The sequence below is a fragment of the Mauremys mutica genome, chromosome 1 (genome assembly GCF_020497125.1).
Source record: "Mauremys mutica isolate MM-2020 ecotype Southern chromosome 1, ASM2049712v1, whole genome shotgun sequence".
Classification (NCBI taxonomy): domain Eukaryota; kingdom Metazoa; phylum Chordata; order Testudines; family Geoemydidae; genus Mauremys; species Mauremys mutica.
Window position 1 is genome coordinate 303,170,474 of NC_059072.1, and position 24,016 is coordinate 303,194,489.

Below are 24,016 nucleotides of genomic sequence, written 5' to 3' on the forward strand. Positions count from 1 at the left end.
TTACCTGAAGCCTATTGATATTGTTTGTATCACTTCAAATAAAGGTTAATTAAATACAGAAAATCACTGTAGAGTCAAGTAAACTGGCTAAATGCTCTGGAAAAAATGTTCACAAAAGGGGCACATATTAAGGATATCTTCAGTACTAAACTGCAGTCACCAGCACATAATTTAGCCATGAACTGGGTCTGTGGGGAGTATTGGACATGAGCAGCTGCTTTTCCCCATACAGTTTTGGCCTCGTGGAGGTCTACTGTGTATGGACAATGTAGCCATAGCTCAATTAGGAGAGCCACTGAGGAGTACTCCATTTTCCAGCATTTTTGTCCACAATAGGAAAATGTAGAGATTTTCCTTTCAGATGATTTCTCTATACCATTTTGAGTTAAGGGAGGGGCAGGGATAATGATCAAATACATTTCAATTTATTTTAAATCAGGAAAACAACTATGCCCGCTTCTTTAGGTGAAACTGAATACTAGTGGGACTCCTGAACCCTTGGCCTGTCTACACTCTTAATTCACCCTCTATTCTATTCAACATTACTTTGGCAGCTGCAATTTCTGTGGACGATGTATCTGTGGCATAAATAAATAGTCTTGAGATTATGGAAGCAGTCCTAATATTACCACACAGGATGGTATTATGAGTCACGATAATATTTTATGTTTTGCTTAAAGCCCAAGCTTCTGAAGTAATATTATTGTGTCAGAATCTAAGTTATCATTTTTTAAAGAGTAAATTTCTGGCCCTGGTGCTTGCAGAGAAAACAAAAACCTTAAAGCCTCAAGAATCAGAAGGAAAATAAAAAGGCCCCCACATTTATTATTTTTGAAAGAAAAGCTCATGATATTTAAGCCAATCATTTAATTTTTTGAGGCCTGATTCATGACTTTTTTTTTAAATATTTTTAATCCTTAGGGTTGGCTGTTCTGCAGCCCTGAGAAATTCCCCTGATGAAAACCTGAGGTTAAACAGATCTGCTCCATAGTGTGCGGGAGTCACATTCCCTCTGTGTGGCCTTTGCTCCCTGGCGGCTATGTGCAGGGGAGATGTGACATGTGTGTTTTGGGCCTTTTACAGCCTGGGGGCTGCCCATGGGAGTTGACTCAGGATTAATTCTAATACAGAAGTCATCCAGTAAGTGGCTAGCATCAGTTAGTATTGCCCTCAGAGGCAGTGCTCGCCCACAGAGGGCCCTAAGCAGGAATATTCCCCCACGCCCCCACACACATACTAATAATTAATAGGGGGCCCTCTTGAGCTGCTTGGGGCCCTAGGCAATCGCTCAGTCTGTTTATGCCTAGCGCTGGCTCTGATGGCCCTGGAGAAAGGTTTTGTGAGAGCCCCTCTGAGGGGAGGAGTGTGCCAGGAAACCGGGGTGTGGTGTATGAATTAGAGCCAACAGGTGTGCCCCCTCCCATTCCACCAGGCAGTGGGGAAGGGGCTAGAGGTTGTGGCATTAAAAAGAAACCTGCAAACAAAGAAAAGGGAGTGTGTGTGTGTGGTGGGGTCACCTGCAGTGCCACAACCAACCCCTGTGCACCTTGGGGTGAGGGGGGGGAAGCAAAGGAAACTGCTGCGGTCCCCGCCTCAGTGTCACACAGCCCCAGAGCAGGGCCTGCTGCTGCCTGCTCCCTCAGGGCAGGAAACCTGTGGTGGCCCGCCCCTGCCAGGGCTAGGGAGCGTCTCTAAAGAGGGGCGAAATGAGAGAGAAGAATCGACAAAGCTGAAGGGAGCGTCTAAGCAGGAGAGAGCCAGCAGGGAGACAAGGAGGTAAAGGGGAAATGCAGTATCGCCAACTTCAGGAGATCAAAAATGGTGAGTCGGACCCTCCAAAATCTTGGGATTGGCCCAAAAAATCATAACAATTTTTTTAAAAATGATATGTTTTTTAGGCCAGTCTCTTGATTTTTGAAAACAAACAAACAAAAAACCACCTGGCCCATCCCCAGGGTATGTGCATGTGACAATTAGTGTTGCCCACTCTTCCACATGTACCGGATAAGGTCATTCTGGCCCCTGCTGCAGGTGCTCTCACCCCCACATCTGCCCATCTTCTGCTCAGCAATTAATCCTGTCCTCCAGACCCCCATCAGTTCAGTCCCCCAGCCCGATCATCACCACCCCATCAGTTCAATCCCCCTACACTATCGACCCCCACTGCCCTCAGTTTACCCTCCCAGAACTCACCACATCTGCTCAGAACCCACCATCAATACAGCCCCTCCACCCATCAGTCCCAACCCTCCTCACTTCAGCCCCCTCAGGAAACTCCCAGGCCAGGGATCGGCAACCTTTGGCTCGTGGCTTGCCAGGGTAAGCATCCTGTGGGCTGCAGGGCCAGTGCAAGGAAGTTTCGCGCCCTAGGCGAAACATCCACCTTGCACCACCACCCCCCGATAACCCCACCTACTGCCCCCCTGTGGCAGCTAACTACGCCCACCCGCCCCTGCCACGAGGACCCCCCCCCATGGCAGCTAACCCCATCCGCCGTGGCAGCTAACCCTCCTCCCACCCGGGGAGCCCCCGCTTGCAGCAGCTACTCCCCCCTTGAGAATCCCCTCCACAGCAGCTAACCCGGCCTGGGGAGGCCCCCCCCCCCCGTGGAAGCTAACCTCGCCCCCCTCCACGGCAGCTAACACCACCCCCCTCCGCGGTAGCTAACACCACCCGGGAAGCCCCCCCTGGAAGCTAACCCCGCCCGCTGCGGCAGCTAACCCTGCCTGGGGAGCCCTCCCCAGCTCTCCTCCGCTGAGCACGCCGGCACTGCTCTAATTCTCCTTCCTTCCCAGGCTTGCGGCGCCGATTGGAGGAGACTTAGAGCAGGGGCTGTGTGCTCAGCAGAGGAGGCAGAGTGGAGGTGATCTGGGGCAGGGAGCGGTTCCCCTCTGCGCCCCCCACCACCCCCGTTACTGCGGGTGGCCCTCCCCACACCTCCCCTCCACCCCAGCTCACCTCCACTCCACCTCCTCGCCTGAGCAGGCTTTTAGGCGCCCTCAACCACTAGGCGCCCTAGGCGACCACCTAGTTTGCCTAAATGGTTGCACCAGCCCTGGCGGGCTGGGCCGGTTTGTTTACCTGCTGCGTCCACAGGTTTGGCCGATTGCGGCTCCCGCTGGCTGCAGTTCACCATCCCAGGCCAATGGGGGCTGCGGGAAGTGGCGGCCAGCACATCCCTCAGTCCATGCTGCTGCCCGCAGCCCTCATTGGCCTGGGACGGTGAACCGCGGCCAGTGGGAGCCGCGATCGGCCAAACCTGCGGACGTGGCAGGTAAACAAACCAGCCCGGCCCTCCAGGGTGCTTACCATGTGCCATGTGCCAAAGGTTGCCAAAGGTTGCCGATCCCTGCCCCAGGCCATAATTCAACCCTCCCAGCCTCATCTCTGCTCCTCTTAGGGTTCTTCACTCTCCCCAGGCCTGGGGGGCTGCGGTAAAGTCCCCTCTCCCACTTCCCTGGCTGACAGCAGGGAGCCCCCGCTGCCCAGGGCTTACAGCAATTTTAAAGTAAATTAAGCCTCACTCATGATTGAACTCTCAAATATCAGAATTTGGGGAAAAAATCCTGACATTTGAGAGTTCTGTCGCGAGATCATGAGTGGGACTTAATTTTACTTAGCACGTCTCTCGTGATAAATTCGCGAGAGGTGGCGTGTCTGGATGTGCTGGCAAACAAGGAAGGAAAGTGGAAGGGAAAACCAAATAAAAGAAGTGTCAGCAAATGACGAAAAGGGTTGTGTAAGAATTAAAACAAAAGGGAGTGCAGGGGTGGGGAAGAGAGGACAAAATAAAGAGAGTAAGCAACTTATCAAGGCAGAAAGATATGAACAGCTACAGGACTCCTCTGCAAGCCCTAATTTAGGGGTGGGGCTGAGATTCCTGGCTGTGCAGTCAGGCCCATCAAGAGACATGTGGGGCCCAGTACATCTTGTTCACTGGGGCCCCACCCTCTCCCTATTCATTCTATTTACATAGCTGTGTTGGGGGTCACCCTGAGCTCAGGACCCTGGCACAATTGTCTGCCTCTCGTCTCACCAGCACTGCGCAGTGACCTGTGCCTTAGGAGACTGCTGTAATTTAAGGTACGTCTGCACTTTGAGTGGGACGTGTAAATTCCATCTTAAGGAGACAGATCAGCAGAAGCTCAGTCAGCGCTTGCCCACTAAAAACAGGATAGCTGCAGCAGCAGAAGGGGCTAGCCACCCCAGGTATGCACGAGTATCTTGGATGGGATTGTACTCAGGGTGGGTAGCCCCTGCTCCTTTACAGTCTAATTTTAGTACTATAGATCGATCAGAGCTAGTGAGGGCATGCGTCCTTAAGCTGGACATTACATTTTCAGCTTGAAATGTAGCAATACCCTTAGGGTACATCTACACTACCCGCCCGGGTCGGCGGGTAGCGTTCGACTTCTCGGAGTTCGACATATCGTGTCTCATCTAGACGCGATATGTCGAACTCTGAACACGCTCCCGTCGACTCCGGAACTCCACCACCGCGAACAGCGGTGGCGGAGTCGACGGGGGAGCCGTGGACTTCGATCCCGCGGCATCTGGATGGGTGAGTAGTTCGAACTAAGGTAGTTCGAGTTCAGCTACGCTATTCGCGTAGCTGAACTTGCGTACCTTAGTTCGACCCCACCCCACCCCCCAGTGTAGACCAGGCCTTAGAAAAGTTAGGCCAGGGCTTTGTAAGTTATCCAGTGGGCTTTTCCAACCCCCAAAACACCCCAGGCTCAGCTGGGCATAAAGGTGTATTAAAACCACCTTAGCTCACCCCCACCTGCTACCCCACCCCATGGGCTGTAAGTTTTGTGCTACATCTCCTAGACTGAATCCTCACTGTAAAGAGGGCAAGTTACCTGTCAGAGTGAAAGCAGCACCTGGGCCCTGGCCTAAGCCCCCAGCTGTGCCATCTAGCCGAGGTTTAAAGCACCACTAAACTTGTGTGAGGGGGTTTTGTGTGTGGATGGGAGTGGGATTAGGGGCAACATCTGAGTAAGAGCACAAGTTAACTCTGCAGTGCAGACATACATAGAGGGACAGACTCTCACCCTGATTTTCTAGAAACTTGTGTAAAATGTGGGTTATGGCGAATGTTTTTGTTTCCGTTTTCTAACATGAAGGTGTATCCATTTCTATTTTAAATTTCTTATTAATTAGGCTTTCACATTTCCAGTAATAAGAAAAATGATTTTTTTGCAATTCAAAAAATGGAAAAGGTCATGCTTTTGTCATTGCAACCCTCAAATGTGAAGGTTTATATCCCTACAATTTTTATCCTACTTAATTTAACTGATGGTATCATTATCTGTATAAATGTGGGGTTTTTTTTTAAATCATGCTAAGCTCTTTGTTTCCATCTTGCCTTGTGGTAACAAGTTCCTTAGCTTAACTAATTCATTGTGTTAAAATGTGATTTTTTTTTTAAATCAGTTTTAAAATTTGATGGCATTCATTGTAAATTGCTGAGAACATCAGTTTCATTGGCTTCTCCTTGTTCTCTGGTTATGAAAGAGGTTAAATAGGAGGACCTGATTTTCCTTCCCAACACCATTCATTATTTTACTCAATAATACTATGTCCCTTGTTACTCTTCTCCTCTTCAGACTAAACACAATATTTCAGGTGGTGAGGTAATATCAATTAATATCATGTCACTATAATATTTTTAGTATTATTTTGTATTCCAGTCTTTTTATTTCTTAACATTTTGTTTGCCTCTTTTGCTGCACTCTCACCAGCTGTTATCGTGGTGTCTTCTACTTTTATCATAGTTTTATTTTCTGTACTTTTCTTCGGGTACCATACACAATCTAATTGTTGGCTGCAAAATCGCTGGAAATGGTTTATTCTTGTGGCCATGCTAACATACCAGCGAAGTTAAAAATTTCTGAAGGGCTCACAGGAATTATTGGCTCCTATGAAAATGAAAAAGCACTTCCTGTTTTTAGTGACGCCTGTTAAAAATATTTCACGTGTTTCCGTGCATCTAAGGCAGATCCTTCCTTATCTCTGTTCCTGTGGCCCCTTCTCTCTTTTGGTAATTTTGAGTTAACTTTCTGTGGCTGTTCTCTTCTTGATTTACTGCCAAACCTCTCCGCAGAGCAGGGAGTTACGCTATAGCAGAGAGAACGCCTTTATTTTCTATGCTGCCTTTCCCCCTACTTCGTGTATTTATTTTCTTATTTTGGGCTCCAGGCATTTCTGAGGCTATGTAAAGCTGCATATACATGAACAGATCACTCGCAGAAGCACATATCATTACAACGAGTTGCTTGCTGCCCAGAACTGGTATGGCAGGGTTAACACTGCTTCCTGGTTTTGTATTACCCTAAGAATTAATCATGTTAGTGCCTTTGAGTACCCTTTGGGATTTCCGGTGTACAGTGATAGTAGCAACTCAGGGCCTCAGGCAGAGAAAAGGCGGGTTTCCCCCACTCACGTCTCACCTGGAAGGGAATTTCCATCTTGCACAAATCTACTGCAGGACTTACAATTATGCAGATATATAAGGCTCATAACAGTATGTGAGTATTTTGTATGATCTCTCTTGGGAGCTGTAAAAGGATTGTCCACCTCTGTAAGTAAATATGTGTACCTATGTCTTTGAGCTTATATTTATTTATGGAAACTGGATGTACTTCGTATTTTGTAACTGTAAATGCTAACTTCTCGCTCTTTTATACACATAAATATTCCTAAGTTAAGAGTGGTTTCTACATTTCCATGGCTTTCCGCTTGTTGATATATAGTGATTTATTAAAAGTGTTGTGTGGAACTATAAACACCCTCCGTATTTTTTCTGGAGTTGATGCATGTCTTCACTTAGTAACCTAACATAAGATGTTAATGCTTTCTGGCTTTTTTATCTCTTTTCAAAACTGCACATACCTCTTTACATTTCAAAAAATAAAATAAGAGTGATAGATAAGATCCAAAGGAGGTCAATATGGGGAAAGTGTCAGTCTTTGCTAGTCCAACACTGGGAATATATTCAGTTTATTTTTATTTTCAGTTTTCAGTTTAAATTTTTGTCATGATATTTTTCTATTCTGACCTGGCTTTTTTCTACCAATTGTGTTTTTTCATTTAATGTTTTTTTTTCTCTCTCTCTTCTTTTTCTTTTTCTAGCTGTCCGCACCACTCTTTTCCCTCTTTGATCCTCCCCTCCTGTCATTTTATCCTTCCTTTCTTTTCTTTGGATAGGGTCTGTGGCATGGGTTCTGCTTATCATCCAGCTTTGTGTACTGAGTGTTTCAGAGGGTGTGCAGAAGAAGAGAGTGAATTTGCAGGTTTGGTCTTCAAACCTGCATGAATTTACAGACCTTCACTGTGCACTGCAATGAACTGCTCTCTAATAAATCTTTTCTGATGAAGGAATTGGCAGTTGCACATTCTATGGAGCATTAGGATTTTCAAACTTTAACAACCATGATACATTATAGAGAACCTAACATACTGCTTTGCTTGTCACACAATGTGCTGTATAGCAGTACCCAGTGTTTTGTGAATATCTCAAGAAGCAGTCATCAAATTCCACTCTAATGTAAACAAAATGTTGTATTTGCAATAAAAATAATGCCAGTGCAACACCATTGTTTTCAATGGAGATATATGATGCAAAACTGGCCAAATGCACTAGCAAATCAGCTTCATTATGTGCATTTGTGCACAGCCTCATACTTGCCCTAGTGGATTTCTTTCTGTACACACACATCTTAATGATTGTGCTGGTAGATATTTCTCCTTCAACAGGCATCCTCCCTCCTTCATTTCAGGGGTGGTGTTTTCTTTAGGAAGGAGGGAAGATGTGGGAGTCAGTGACCCCTGCTTGCCCTCCCCATCTCATATGTATGAGGTAAGAGAGAGTTGCAGTTTCCTGTCTTGTCCCAGACAGGTTTCCTTTTGTGGGGTATGATGTTGCCTATAATTCAACTGGGATCTTCTGATAGGCAAACAGGCCAGGCACCCTCCATTGGGAGCAGCAGGGCAAGGAAGGTGCCTACTGCAACTGCCACCTTATTATTGCTGCTTGTAACTTAAGCTACGTTCTGAGTTCTCTGGTGACAGCTGTTGGGTCTGTGGCCTTGACCTACCTCATGCATTTTCATTAGCAAGCAGATTTCCCTAGTAGGTGTCATCAGTTGTATGTAATAATACTCCAAGGGAGATTGAGAGTCATAAATCCCTTGACAGACACTGTCACCAGCTGTCAGGTTTTGATCATGAGTCCTAGCATATTTCAAGTAGACCAGTCAAGTCCTCTGCGTTTGATAGCACAAATGAAATCTTTTATGTATTCTGTACACAAAGAGAAAACGGGCACTTTTAGTCAGGATGACTTTAAATTCCGTTTGAGGGAAACAATAATAAGGAAGGAACAAACTGTAAGTCCCCATGAGAGACAGAATGAGTACAGATTGTTTCTCTGTAACACCCTGTGACGATTTGGGGAATCTGTCTACATACAATTATGAATCCTGTTTGAGATTATGAACTCTGTATGTATCTTTACCAAACTGCACACTTCATTTTGATTGTAAGGCTAGTCTGGCTTCTCTGTTGTGTTTTACTTCCATTTTGGGATGAAATTCCAAGAGGTGATAACACAGGGCTAGCAATGGAAGATTAGTCTTGTATTCAAATGGGAAAAACCTGGAAAAAAGAAGGTGGCCAAACCAAGAAAACCCGGTTCTGCCAGGAAGCCTAGTATTCAGGCAACAGATCACCAGGTGGTGGACTTTGAACATCTGACAAGGTCACATGACAGAGGAAACTGCAACTTTATAAAAAGGAACTCTCAATAGCCATTTTAGAAAGAGGGGGGAAGAGACCAGAAGCAGAAAGCAATGCTGTGCAGGAACAGAAGGGTGAGGATCTGGAAGAGTTGATCAGCAGGGCCAGCGGCCCTGGACATGATTCCGTCCCCTCCCCAAAGCGTGCCCTGTCCCCGCTCCTCCCCCTCCCTCCCAGCACCTCCTGCACACTGCTGAACAGCTCTTCCCCGTACGCAGGAGGCGCTGGGAGGGAGGGAGGGAGGGAGGGAAGGAGGAGGAGGTGTTGATCAGTGGTGCCCGCAGCCCCCCTTGAGTACCCTTGCAGACCCACAGGGATCTGGGGATCCCAGTTTGAGAAACACTGCCCTAGAGGTCTCTGACCTAAGCCCTAAGAGTGCTGGAGACAGAGAAGGGTATGTACATATTTTATTGTTTTATCTGGATATTAGATCGCTTGGGCCACCTAAAGCAGGGGTTCTCAAACTGGGGGTTGGGACCACTCGGGGTTGCGAGGGTATTACACGGGGGGTCACGAGCTGTCAGCTTCCACCTCAAACCCCGCTTTGCATCCAGCTTTTATAATGGTGTTAACTATATAAAAACATGTTTTTAATTTATAAGGGAGGGTTGCACTCAGAGAGGCTTGCTATGTGGGAAGGGGTCACCAGTACAAAAGTTTGAGAATCACTGTCCTAAAGTAAAGAGTCATTGTTTTAGAATCCCTTTTGCAAAGTCTGTGCAGTATGTGCTTCAACTATCACGTGTTCCTGGAAAGGTAGCTGTAAACCAGTGTGTCCACAGTGTTGGAGCTCTGGAAATGGGCAACAGGGGCTCAGGACAGGTCTTGGGGATCTAGGGCAGCTGGCCTGTGAGGTCCCATTTCCATGAAGCGCTAATAGGCAGAGAGCCTGTGCCTAAGAATTGTGCCAGAGAGGTGAAGGAAAGAGCAGTGTTGGAGCCTACTCAGATCAAGGGAAGCTTTAGAGTACACAAATCCAGCAGGGGGGGATCCAAATACAGCAACTTGATAAGTATTCAGTTGGAGGAGTTCCACTAGGACTATGACACACCAGCTTTGACAAAGGTGACAATGAAATCCAGGAATGTTCTTCATTTGTCATGTGGATTTGGAGCCAGGTTTCAATGTCCTCCAGAGCAGGGTTCTCAACCTTTTTCTTTCTGACACCCTTCTCCCCTCCCTCACCTCCCAAATGCTATAAAAACTCCACGGCCCGCCTGTGTCACAATAACTAGTTTTTTGCATATAAAAGCCAGGGCCGGTGTTAGGGAGTAGCAAGCAGGGCAATGGCCTGAGTTCCCATGCCACAGGGGCCCCTGCAAAGCTACATTGCTCAGGTTTCAGCTTCAGCTCCGTATGGCAGGGCTGAGGGTCCTGCGCTTCAGCCCCATGTGGCAGGGCTTCAGCCTTCTGCCCTGTGCCCCAGCAAGTCTAATGCTGGCCCTTCTTGATGGACCCCCTGAAACCTGCTCATGGTCCCCCCGGGGGCCCTGAATCCCTGGTTGAGAACCACTGTTCCAGAGCATACAGTTAACAAAGAGGCACCAACTGCTTCATGAAGCTGTACCTCAAGTTCACCTTAGAAGCTGTATTTGGGAGGAAAGGAGCCCAGGTCATTAAAATGCATTTGTGAAAGCCAGATTATATTGTGGGCCATACTTTTAACATCTCAGATCTGGAGAAAGTCAAAAAGAATGCAGTAGGGGGATTTAAACACAAGTAGAACAATTCCCTTCTGTTTTAGTTTCCTTTTGCTCTGAACACTGGATGCAATGGAAAATATATTTGAAATTACATTACTTTTCAGTATGTTAAACAACAAATAATAAGTTGTAACTTTGCTTATTTAGACTAATAATGTTCTCTTTTTTTTTTTTGAAGGCATTTTATTCAATATCTGGTACCTTTAGGACTCCTTAAATCAACTGGAAGATGGCAGAAGCAGTACTGATTGATCTGTTCAGTCTACAAATGAACTCACAAACTAATGGCATTCAGAAGTTATTATGTAGCACACTAGAAAGGATTGAAAAACACTTCTCTGCCAGTGCTCCATTTGTTTACATAATGTGCTACCAAACTCCGAGAAGCGAAAGGAGCAGTGAACAAGATTCGTTACTTAAAGTAATCAGCAGTTTTCAGATTCTGAAGAAAGGAATTGAGGTTGTCTGCAAGACAAGTACAGCTGCTGCCTTGTACACCATTAAACAAAAACTAGATGAAAAGGATTTAAGCATCATTAACATCATTTTACCAGTACAAAGGAAAGCCTTAATGGAAGTGTTTATAGACCACCTATTCACTGCTGTTTACCAGTTTCAGTTTGAGGATTTTGGGGTGGATTGTGAAGGAAACAACCTCCAACAAATAGCTGAACCTCAGAGTGACATACAAACACTTCCTGCCCATGAGATGGAACTCATCAGGAGTGAGATTCAAACATACTTGGAAAGTCTGCCAGACCTGAAAGGGAAGCTTACCATTCTAAAATCTTCCTTGATCCCAGGTAAACTGGAAAACAGATTTTATGGATTTTTAAACCTATTTCATTCAGTTTTCAGTTTACAGATTCTTCTACATCAGGGGTTAGCAACATGAGGTCCTAGGGGTGAATTTTTCATCCCCAAAATCTCTCTCTGCTGCTGTGATATCCCTATAGCCAGCCAAGGGAGAAGTCCCCAGTGCAGACATCAGATAAGATAGCCATAGATTGTCCTATGCAGCCCGCCCGTGTAAGTCCAGGCACAGAGGGTAGAGAAGGGGCCTAAAGGGGTGGGCCTGTAGCACTCTGGGGATTCTGAGTGGCACTGCTGAATAACTTAGTCCCACAGGATGCCTAAATCACACTGGAGCAGTCCAAAATTGGGAAGGAGCAAATGTGGTTTAAAGAATGGCACAACATAGGGTAAGATTCTATGTGTTCAGTGTTAGTGCTGACGCAGAAAACAGAGACACCATCTCAGCTGATGGGGACAGTAGCAATGGTTCTTATGGGGAAAAAACAAAAAGCAAACACCTGTCTGAGTGGAGCCATAGAGCACAATGCTCCCCTTAATCTAACTGCTTTCCATCCCAGCGCTTGTGGGCTCTAAGCAGCCAAACGAGGGCTGTGTCTTGTGTTGAAGTTCTGGGTAGGAAGCGGTGGGCAAGGGGTTCCCTGTATCCAGGGCCGGCTCCAGGCACCAGCCCAGCAAGCAGGTGCTTGGGGCGGCCAACGGAGAGGGGCCGCACCTCCGGCTCTTCAGCGGCGGGTCCCTCACTCCTTCTGGGAGCGAAGGACCAGCCACTGAATTGCTGCCGAAGACTGAACCGGCGGTGGTAGAGCCACAGATTGCGATCGTGGCTTTTTTTTTTCCTTTTTTTCTTTTTGCTGCTTGGGGCGGCAAAAATCCTGGAGCCGGCCCTGCCTGTATCCTGCTCTGCTGGCACTCACACCTTACATTTAATTAAATCTTTGGGTATTATTTTTTCCTGCACTGTTGGAGGGGGGCATCTCACGGTTTAGATAAAAACAACCTTTTTCATATTCCGGCTACTTGAAATGACACTCCCCAAGTCAAAGAACTGAATTGTTGGAAGATCTCTATCTGGCTATATCCTGTATCTGTTCGGATGTTAAGATAACAAATATGGACTGCTGAAACTGTCTTCAAAAACACACCCACTACATGCCTTAGCCAGTCAGAAAATCAGTTATACCTTACAGTAGTGATTCAAAGACTTGTTACCTCATTTTTCTTTATGTACATTATTCCCAGCTTGAGAAAAGGGATTTTTCAACTTGAGTTTTCCTGGAATTCTTCCTTCAAGGGGCAGGAGATTATAGCACAGCATCTCTTGTGGCAGAGGAGGTAGAGGATTTGGTTGCAGAGAATACACAGGGAATTCTTTATTCAGGGTGCCTGGTCTCTCACTCTGTCAGTCACGTGTACGCACACACACACTTTGTAATTCTCCTTAGCTACCTAGGTCACAGATACAAACCCAGTCTTCACCTAAAACTTAGGCTGACTTAGCTATATCACTCACGGGTGCAAAAAATTCACTCCTGTGGGGGACATAAGTAAGCCGACCTAAGCCCTGATATTGGCACTGCTAGGTTGATGGAAGAATTCTTCTGTTGACCTAGCTAGCACCTCTTGAGGGAGTGGATTAACTAAAACGATGGGAAAAACTCCTTGTGTTACCACAGCACATCTGCAGCACCACAGATATGTCGCTCTGGTGTCTGTAGAGTAGACATACCCACAGTCCAGTGGCACAGATAGGAGTGGAAATTTGGGTGGGCCCCAACTTTCTGGTGGATGGGCAATGACAGACTGTGCTAGATCAGCTTCTCCCCGAACACTACACCCTCTTCCTAGCCCTGGTGTCTCCAGACATAGGACTTCACCTGCCAAGCTGGTAACGTGCATGGGGCGGCTCAGAAAATGTCAAGGCAGAGCTGCTGGAGTGTAGCTTTCTGAAGGGTGGGCACATAGCTCCATCCTGGATTTCAGGTGCCCGAGTGATGCTCTGGGCTGCTGTGGCAGCACTAAACCCCTGCTCAGATTTGGGTGGACCTGGATGCTAAGTTTGTGGACCGTGGCCCACCCAAGCCACCCGTGGCCACGCCCCTGCCACAGCCTCTGCTGCACATTGTCACCACACGTGTCAATCTAAGTCCTGGCTTGGATGAAGCAATCATAGAATGGATTTTTATTACAGCACAAGGAGTGGGTCTCCCTGCACATATCCACCTAGCAGAAGATTGGTTCTCCCTCAGCCTGCAGTTCCTTAGAGATCTCCAGTGGAGGGAAGCGCCATTTGCCCCAAAATCCCTTGCCACTGCCCTGCTGCTCAGCTCCCCACCCAGGCTTCTGTGGTTCCTGGACAGTATTTCACCTGTTGGAGCTGTGTGCTAGGGACCCCTCCACTGCAGGTGCTCCCAGAAGTATCTTCAGAGGAGGAGTTGCTAGAGGCTTGGACACCAGTAATTTGCTTGGGTTTACCCTGGAAGTTGGGAGAGGGTAATATTAGATCTAGCAGAGAGCCTGCTGACTCACATCCCTTGACCTGGAGCTCTGTGGAGTTCAGGGATAATGTGATCACAGGGAATATGCCCCTGTCCTAGCTCTTACTCACTCCACGCTTTACCCTGGCAAGAGTCACAGTTTTTCTCACTTACTCTCCAGAAGGAGAAGGGAGCATGGGATCCTTGTTTTTAAATGTCATCATTAAATAAGGATCAGCCATCCAACAATCTGACTGGCTGATATCCCTTCCATTTGGCAGAACCTGGTATAATTTTCAGGTTTCTCATTTGTTTCAAACAAATTCTCTCTCTTCACCAGGTCACATCTTCCTACATGGGTTCACCACAAGGACAGGTGGGATCTCTTATATACCAACGCTCAGCTCCTTCAACCTCTTCAGCAGTTCCAAGCGGAGAGATCCAAAGGCTGTGGTTAAAGAAAACCTGCGCAGGTTAGCTAATGCTGCAGGTTTTGACCCCGAGACATTTCACAGTGTGAAGGTATGTTATCAGATAGTGGTGGACTCCTATATTAACTAATCAGAGCTTGCTTTGTGTAGCAGTGAATGTTTTGGTTTTTTAACTATGCATTAGTCTTCTCTTTCCTAGCAAGAGATTATAAGTGGTAGGACAACTTTTTAAGACAGTTATTGTGGCAGTTTATCATGATGAAACTGTCATCATGGCTGTCAACACACTTGGTGCTATATAGAGAGGCAGACTCAGTCCCGCTCCCAAGAAGTTTGTTCTAATAGATCATACAGTTAGGGCTGGTCCACACTAAGAAGCGGGGTCGAACTAGGGTACGCAAATTCAGCTACGTGAATAGCGTAGCTGAATTCGAAGTATCCTAGTTCGAACTACTCACCCGTCCAGACGCCGCGGAATCAAAGTCCGCGGCTCCAAGGTCAACTCCGCCACCGCCTTTTGCAGTGGTGGAGTACCGGAGTTCGAACTATCGCTTCCGGAGTTCGAACTATCGCGTCCAGATTAGACGCGATAGTTCGAACTCCGAGAAGTCGAACTCACCGCGTCGACCCGGCTCGTAAGTGTAGACTAGCCCTTTGTTCAGTGACATAATACCATATATGACCAGATAAAGATCCAAAATCAAAGCGGTTCAGATATCTTTTTTTTTTTAAATCATTTCTTTCTTAGGCGGATGGGTTGCACATCAGATGTGTGTTTTAAGTAGGGATCTGAAGGCAAAGACAGTGGTTGTTTGTCGAAGAAGAAGAGGGATGGAGTTCTAAACATAAGGGTTGGCCTGAAGAGGGTGTGAACAAGAGAGCTGGAGAAAGGGCATTCAGCAAAGTATGAATTAATTTTTTTTTCACTGCCTTATAACTGTGCTTCATCTGTCTTTGTACTGACAGGTCAATCATGCCAGTGATGTTTGGATTATGGGAAAGCCCCAGCCTGACAGCTATGATGGAATAGTAACGAATCAGAAAGATGTTACAATAGCAGCTCCCGGCGCTGACTGCATACCTGTGCTTTTTGCTGATCCTGTCAAAAAAGCATGTGGAGCTGCTCATTCTGGTAAGGGCATGTAGTATTCAGTTCACATAATCAAAGTAATATAATACTAGGCAAGTACTGGGAATGGATCCCTTGAATAGTAAACAGTATTAATAATCAAGTAGTAAGGCTGGGTTTAATGAGAGCCAGTGAGTGAAAGATTCCAGGCTGAATCCCTTAACTCTTCCTTTCCAAGCTTCCTAATATCGTTCTTTTTCAAAGATGTAGAATTCTTCTGAAGAGCATGTAATAGTTAGCTGGATTCCAGTCAAACACACTTGCAACTTTAACTGTTTCTAACAAGGTTTGTATTTGTGAATTGCCCAGTTTTTGGTGTGAGCATCAAACATTTCAATTAGATTGTGCCGGAGGACAATGGATCTAATAGCTCTTAGGAGGCCCATCAGAGTGGAGCTTCCCTCTGCAGGCTTTATACATACAGGAAAGATGTATGTGTGCAGGGATCTACACCAGGTGTATGTGTGTGTATTATATGCATGGGGGAAGTGAGTGGTGACGGGAACGAAGCGGGGATAAAAGAGAAGCTTTTATCCACACTGACAATTTTAAGAGGCTTAAGTTTTATATCTAGAAATGTTAAGTGTTAAAAGTGTGGATAAGAGTTTGTGCATGCTCTGTCCCTTTCTATGTTCCCCCTTCAGTTACCTGCTCCCTCCTTCCCTGACCCCCAAGCTGCTGCACCCTGTACATTCTCTGCCAGTTTCCTGTGCCCTCTCCATGCACCCCCTCCAGCTGCTTCACCCTCCCATTCCAAGACCAGGTAGCATGTCACCCAATCCCCTCTCTCCAATCCACGTGCCTTGTATTCTACCATGTCCCTGACCAGTCACATATTCTCTCCCCCATCTCCATCCTCCTGGCGCTCCCCAAATCCATGCCTGAAGTCAGTAGCAGGTCAAATTATTTTGATAAACATTTAAAAATAGCTTTAAACCTTGCTCTGTCTACCCCTAAATACCATTCTGTGGCCCAGACTGTAGCCAGGGGTCACAGAAAAGGAGGGGAGAAAAAGAAACAAAATACCTTTGCCTCTACTTTAAGGCACACTCAGTTCTGTGCAAAGCCTGTCTTGAGCTCTGTGTAAGGCACAGGGAGTCAGAGCTAGGCTTTCTTCCTTGTAGTCCAAGCAATCCTGGCATGCAGCCCAGTTTACACTTGCTTCAGCCAAGTAGCACAGATAAGGAGATTTTTTTTCATATGAAATGTTTTTTCCCTTCTCTTTAAATAATATTTTTCCACAGTGCTGTCATGTGAGATTGTAAAGAAACTTTTACAGTTAACCCATGAGATATTGCAGCACAGAGTGAACAGTGAGGTGTAATTGAATGGTTTAAAATCAGAGCTGGGAGCAAGGCATTCCTGAGTTCTAAGCCCGCTTGTAATATTGACTTCCTCTGCCCTTGGGCAATTAAAGGTTCCTTTTTTCTTCAGTTTCCCCATCTCTAAAATGGTAATACGGCTACTTCATAAGAATGCTCTGAGGACTGTTAATGTTTGCTAAAAGCTAATTATTCCTCCATGTATTTGGCTTGTAGATCCTTAATAATAATAATAATAATAATAATTAATAATAATAATAATTTTCTATAACCATTCAATTAAAAAACAATCTTACAGCATTTTTTCCCCTTATGTTTTTTCTTAGGATGGCAAGGCACTTTGTTAGGAATTGCTATGGCTACAGTAAATGCTATGATAACAGAATATGGCTGTAATGTTAAGGATATACTTGTGGTGCTGGGCCCATCTGTTGGACAATGCTGTTTTACACTTCCTCGGGAATCAGCAAAGGAATTTTACAATCTTGATCCAAAATGTGTCAGACAGTTTGAATCTCCAAAGCCCTATATTGATATTAAAAGGGCAACACGGTAAGTCTGATATGTGTTTTTCTGTGCTCTAGTTTGTTGAGCTAAGTCGTCTAGGGATGAGGATAAAAGACTGAATCAGAAGAAATTTAGGTTCTAGTCCCAGTTAGTCACTGATAGGGAGTGTGATCCTGCTAGGTAGGAGTTGAGGGCCCTCAGAATTTCGTGGGAGCATTGCAGTATCAAGCCCTTAATGAATGAACCTAGGGATGATATTTGCTCACCTTGTGTACCACTCAATCCCACTTGAAAAATTGGGTGGGATGGACACAAAAAAATCCCCACTGCCTCCAAGAACATCATATACTGAACTTCGCTTTCCTGGATAACAACATTACAAGCAAAGTTTTGTTATGCTTTGCATGTGTTGCCAAAGTATCGAGTTTCCTCTAATAGCAAGTCAGGACAGAACCAACTCTTCGAGTTTCAAATGTTGCTATATTTCAGCTATTTTATGCCTTAAGAGTAGCTTCTTTGTTCTGTATACATGTTCAAGCTTAAGTATGTGTCCTAAAGACTGAGCAAAACCACTTATTTTAATCTAAAGAAAAAATGGTATTAACACAGTTTGTCTTACAGTATTGCAATAGCAGTAACACACTGGCTTAAGGAACGTGCCATTTGATAAAATATTCCATCTTTTCTTTTTCTTCCTTTAAGAATTCTTCTAGAGACTGGAGGGATTCTGCCTCAGAACATACAGGATGATTCTGTCACTGACCACAACCAAAGTCTCACTTTCTGCACAGCATGCCACCCTGATACATTTTACTCTCACGTTCGCGATGGCACTAACTTTGGCACACAGATTGGCTTCATATCGATCAGAGACTGAGGTAGTGTCTCTTATCCTTGGGTAGTAACTGGACAATAACTGTTAGCATTGCCTGACATCTTACTCTCCTGATAGTAGGCCTCTCCCCTTTCCTTCACCTGATAAGCGCTGAGGAAGAAGTGGACTTATCATAAGGGATTTGTAACTGTTGGGATGCCTTGTTCCCCTGTGGGAGGCGAGACCAGCAGCCGGATGAAAGAGCCAGAGACAGGGTTGCATGGGGAAATTCTCATGGAAAGTGAAGATCTTTGAGAGCTAGACCATCCGTGCACAACACCCCCAAGCCTTTCTGAATTATACCAGCAACATGGCTCCATTGTCTGACTTCCATTTTCTACCTCCCATATTCCCAGACCTCTGTAGTGTGGGAAAGTCCTGAAGAGAGTTACTGCTTCTCTCAGAGCAGCAGTAACGTTCAGTGTAAGCTGCAACATCGATTGTGCTGCCCTGAAAGCAGAGCATGCTGTGTAGAGCTGCTAGTTCCTTGACTCCTCTCCGTCCCGGGCCATGTTCCTACCAATTTCATGAAGCTGGGCATAAGCACTGAAGCCCCTGGTATCTACACAATGGGGAGGTATTTTCAAATCCTTCTTTCCTCTCTATGTGCCCACTCCTCCTTCCTTTCTACTCACACTGATTTCCCACTGCACTGAGCAGCCAAGAGCATTATATGCTACTTAGTAATCGGGCAGCTGGCAGGCACCAAGAGGTCAGTAAAAAGGAGTGCAAATTCTAGCTATGGGCATGCCATTTTAAGAGACACAGAATCAGGGGAGAGGGACGTATTGGAGAGGGGATGTTTCTTTTCTATTTTGTATATTTCTTGGCCCTCAGCTTCCCCTGCCTGTATGCTGGGTGGACTGAAATGTTTGAGCTCATTATGAAAGTTGCAAAGGGATCATTAGAAATACATTACCACAGTTTCATGATTTGGTTTCTGCTTATTTTTTCCCAGTGGATTTTAATTTAAGATGATTAAAGTTCCTAAGCTAGCTTCACTGGACACTAAGTCCTTTCTTAGTGAACAAGGTCAGTTTCAGGCTTGAACAATCATTGCAAATTTATACAATTCCAGGTAAGCTTGATGGCTCCTCTCAGCATCTTGGTCTCACTAGGCCTTTACAGTTCAAGCAAGGTTCAAAGCTGAAAAAGGTCAAGTGAGAACTCCTCTTGTGATATGGCAATGCGACTTGGCCTGGATGTGTCTCTATTACAGAGGTCAGCAACCTTTCAGAAGTGGTGTGCCGAGTCTTCATTTATTCACTCTGATTTAAGGTTTTGTGTGCCAATAATACATTTTAACGTTTTTAGAAGGTCTCATTCTGTAAGTCTATAATATATAACTAAACTATTGTTGTATGTAAGGTAAATAAGATTTTTAAAATGTTTAAGAAGCTTCATTTAAAATTAAATTAAAATGCAGAGTACCCCGGACCGGTGGCCAGGACCCGGGCAGTGTGAGTGCCACTGAAAATCAGCTCGTGTGCCGCCTCCGGCACCTGTGCCATAGGTTGCCTACCCCTGCTCTATTATATTAAATCAACTGCTTTTGGCAGCAGATCCTGAGGTAGATAAAATCTGGAACCATAACTCCAGTAAACATAGACCATAGTTCTGTTGTTCAGGGGGATGTGGCCAGGTAGACCTCAATAAAGCTCAGAAACTTTCTTTTTCTCCCACACTGCTTGGTCTTAGTAGCCAATGCTTTCTTACCAGCTTGAGCTTACTTTAGACACTATCTTCTATGCTTGATCTAAACTCAAGAACCTAGATACATCGAAAAGAAACCTGTTTTAACCCCATTATCTGTTCTGGTAGTAAAATCTAACTACGCACCCTTCTTATGCTCCTACTGAAAATGTGCCTCTGGACATTCTGGTTTTACAATAGACATCATTGATCATCATATACGAATGAAAAGAGCCTCCCTGTACTGTAGTCATTTATCAGCCAGGTCCATTTCTAGGAGGACTGTAACCTGCAGAGTTCTCTGGCTTAAGTCTTGGAGGAAATGTCTGGAAATTTTTTTTCTATTTTTCAAGCAGTCCCTTGCACCGTCCAGGATACATTTTGCCCCCTAGGGGGTCAGGGCTCATGCACTCAGCTTTCCATCTCTTTAGCCAGGATAATGCTTGGTTGGAGCAGATCTGTGGCGCTGCAGTTTGGTGTTCCAAAGCTACTTTTATAAAACACTTTAAAGTAGACACTTATTAGGACTTTGCCAATAGTTCTTCGGCCAAGTCGTTCTGGCATCTGTGCTTGGACAGTAATCTGTTCTCCTGGTGGGGCTGCTGTTCACTGCCTAGCAAATTAGAGACTTTCCTTGTCCACTTGGAAATAGATTTTTTTTTAAATCTGTGGGGGTTTTTTGTAAATGGACTTTATGGACAAACGATCTGCTGAAACTATTCTTTAGCTATAATCTCGGCTTCTGGCTATAGCTTTAGTGCTGTAGCATTTGCAGTTGGGATGTGAGTGGAGGTTTAAGATCATTCTGCAGTTCCACCAGGTCGCTCATGCCTGTTCAAGTGTGACATTACGTTGTCTGCTGGAAAAATTACCATTTAAAGGTAAGAAAGGTATCCAAGTCACAGAACAAGTGCAAAGTGAGCAGTTCCACTGAAAGTTTGCTCACACTGAGCCTCACAAGCCATTGTTACCATCGTTGTTCATTATTTCTATTACACTACATGACTTCAGAGCAGGGACCAGCTTTGGGTTTTTTTTTACAGCACCTAGCATGATGGTGCTGCCACCATACAATAAATAAATAATAATTGTGAGATCCCAACCAAGTCAGCGTCCCATTGCACTAGGCGCTATGTAACAAATATATTTACATATAATCAAATACAGTCCCTGCTCCAAAGGGATTATAATCTTAGTTTAAGACAAGACATAAAAGATGCAGGGAAGACTGGATAACAATGGTGTGAGCATGTCCTTTCACAGCTGTGTGTACAGGTTGTAAGCGTAGAGTTTTTTGCTGCTGTTTGTATTAATAAGCAGATCAGTAGTAGCAGCTGAGGCTCACCACCTCTCGGGGAACTTTTAACCTGTTTAATAAATTATTCTGACATACTTGTTTAATGATCCTTCCCACCCATTAACTTCTAGTATGAATTTATAATATTTGAGCTATTATCAAGTTAGTAAATGGTATTATTAATTATTACTGGGATGGGCTGTGAGGAGAGTGTGAGTATATTATCATACTGAATACTGTCTTCTGTAAATATACAGCATAATTAACATTCAGTGCAGTTGTAAATTCTGGACAGCTTTTCATTTGCATTGATGTATTCCAATTATTGAGCAGGCTTTGAGAAATGAATGATCAGGTGTTATATTAGAACAGCGCTGCTTCAGCATTGAGCGGTAACCTTCAGGTCTCTGAAGTGGGGGTGTCGATTTTCCTGTGTGGTCTTCTGGTCAGAGCTTGAGAGCTGTAATAGGCTCCAGTCCTCTGTGGACTGAGCAGAGAGCAGCACATGTGATACACACTGACTGGTGTAACACACAGTGACATATGCACCAAAAATTACAACCACTAACATGCCGGAAGGGTTTCACCTTTCCCAGACAGCACTGTATTTTGCACAATGGGTCTTTTCTTCCTTTATTTTTTTTTCTTCTTGTGCTTATCTTCTGCTATCTTTTTGTATGGTGAAATTCACAAATGCCACAAAAGGCCCCTGTAAATGGAATAAAAGAGCTTCATATGACTGTCCGGAGCAGGTGTTTAAGGAGACAGAATCTACCCTGTGGGGATGCAGTGCAGCCTTTGCACAGTCTGTCTTTCTATGCAGCAGTTCTTAGACAGGAACCATGTGTGGAGCTATTTGTGCTCTCTCACACATAGCCCCAGCAGTCCCCTCTAAAATAGCATAGAACCAGCATGGAGCCTACCTCCTGAGCACAGGATTTTTGTAAGGCCATACCCCATATGATGGTTTCACAATGGCCCCCCATTATCAGCCTATAAAGCAAACAAGTCAACATTCCTAGATTCAGTCTATGCTGTCCTCATTTCACTTAATGGATCAGTTGCTGTTGAGTAATGCAATGAGAGAGATGAACTGCATTCACTTATCCTGAGGCTGCATGTGTTAGCATCATGTGTGCCCTGATTTTGTCCTTTGAGTCCCATAGTCCTTCATGAACTTGGGTCTCTTGTGTGACAATGTAACAGTACACTACATTGATGGGCATGCTAAATTCTACATGTGACAGGAAAAATAATGTCTTGCTTGGCTGGAAGGGACACGTGCCGCCAAAGAATCCTGGCAACCCAAGTGTAATACAGTTTAACTGACTTGTACTTTCCATTTCCAGCAGACATTTACCAGAGTTTTCCAATGAGTGAATAATTTAGGCATTCATTTGAAGTATTTAATTTAAGAATTATTTTAGGCATGTGTATCAAATGCACTCAGGATGTTATAAATTATTATACAGTACTGCACATTTTTGTAACACTAAAAGGTTTCACTTGCTTGCTTTCCCTTTAATATGCAATATACATTTCTTGGTTCTGCTAGAAAGCATAATTATGTGTTTCCTAATGTCACTCTGAGAAGAATAGGGAATTAGCCTTTAAAGTGATCTTTCATCACAAAATGTTTAGTTTACAGTAGTATCACACGTTACAGATATTTTGCTGAATCTATTTGTGTGAGTTCTCTCCCTGTAATCCATTCAAAAGAGACCTCAAGAAGCAGGGGCGGCTCTAGACATTTCGCCGCCCCAAGCACGCGGGGGGCGCTCTGCCGGTTGCCGGGAGGGCGGCATGCGGCTCCGGTGGACCTGCCGCAGGCGTGCCTGCAGAGGGTCCGCTGGTCCTGCAGTCCGCTGGTCCTGCAGCTTTGGTGGACCTCTTGCGGGAGGTCCACCAGAGCCACAGAACCAGTGGACCTTCCACAGGCACGCCTGCGGGATGTGCACCGGAGCCGCCTGTCGCCCTCCCGGCGACCGGCAAAGCACCCCCCACGGCATGCTGCCCCAAGCACACGCTTGGCGTGCTGGGGCCTGGAGCCGCCCCTGCCAAGAAGAATTTCAGAGGCTTGATCTATCAAGAGCAATTTGGCTGAAATATCTATATTCCACTTTTACAAATGTGACATCATATCTCTAAGGCAACCTGTATTCTGGCAATCCTGGGAACAAGGACACTGCATGGATTTCCATTTGATTCCTGCAACATAAAAGAGATCTGAGACAAAATCAATATGGACTGTGCTAAACTATTAAGATTCATTTTCACAATTAATTATACCTAAGGGACTGTTTCCTTTATTCTACTGCAAATGTAATTCAGAGCTAGTAAATGTTGAATGAGATTGTTTTTCTAGCAGTGTCATCTCTACATTTAGCATAGGACTGAATGACTGTAGTGACTTATAATAATTTGACATCCTTTATTTTGAAAGAAGGGAACCTAACATAGTACTTGAACATGTCTCTTTTATAATGTGGGCTCTGAGAACTCTTTACATTTAAATATACATAATTTATTTTTTCTCATCTGATATAATGCCTTTGGGCAGCGCTGCGAAATTTTGCTTTGGTGTTTAGTTAAAACAAATGTAATATGTCATTGACAATGGTACTATAGAAACCTGAGATAAGTGCTTCAGTGCTTCCCGTGGAGGCACTAAACTCCATCTTAAAGGGACTCTTATAGATGTTGTTATCATTGTGTAATGAAAATATTTTGTTGTTTTTATCTGAAAGACCCTGGGCCTGATTCCCCTAAACGGATGTAAATCACAAGTAACTCAGTTAAAGTCAACATTGTAAAACCCAGTGTAATGGGAGAATCAGGCCTAATGAATGTTTTTAGTTACAATGCTTTTGTCAATGCTTTATAGAATCTGTATTAAAATGATGATTATACAGATAATTGTGTCTCAGTTCCTTTTCTAGCAAATTTTGGTAGAAAGCTTTACGAGAATTTCA

At 44.9% G+C, this 24,016-nt stretch overlaps 2 protein-coding genes across 7 annotated transcripts in view; one reads left to right on the forward strand and one right to left on the reverse strand.

The window, feature by feature from the left end:
- The window catches only part of CCDC122 (coiled-coil domain containing 122), an 18,155-nt gene extending 15,774 nt beyond the window's left edge, over nt 1-2,381 (reverse strand). Inside the window, exon 1 of one of the 3 annotated variants that reach the window (XM_045012947.1) lies at nt 2,257-2,381. The gene's annotated coding sequence lies outside the window, so the exon portion shown is untranslated. Of the gene's footprint in view, nt 1-1,517; nt 1,657-2,256 lie in introns of those variants that run through there. The other 2 variants (XM_045012939.1, XM_045012929.1) reach the window with 2 other exon arrangements.
- Nucleotides 1,783-18,848, forward strand: LACC1 (laccase domain containing 1). 4 transcript variants are annotated; one of them, XM_045012911.1, is made up of 6 exons: nt 1,783-1,821; nt 10,681-11,305; nt 14,133-14,314; nt 15,190-15,355; nt 17,001-17,226; nt 17,884-18,848. In XM_045012911.1, the coding sequence occupies exons 2-6, from the start codon at nt 10,732-10,734 to the stop codon at nt 18,056-18,058; spliced, it is 1,323 nt and encodes a 440-aa protein (XP_044868846.1). In that variant the 5' UTR covers nt 1,783-1,821; nt 10,681-10,731; the 3' UTR covers nt 18,059-18,848. The 4 variants fall into 4 exon arrangements, with proteins under 4 accessions (XP_044868846.1, XP_044868826.1, XP_044868857.1 ...); XM_045012891.1 differs by lacking the exon at nt 1,783-1,821 and adding an exon at nt 6,083-6,583; XM_045012922.1 differs by lacking the exon at nt 1,783-1,821 and adding an exon at nt 8,263-8,390.
- The last annotated feature ends 5,168 nt before the right edge of the window (nt 18,849-24,016 follow it).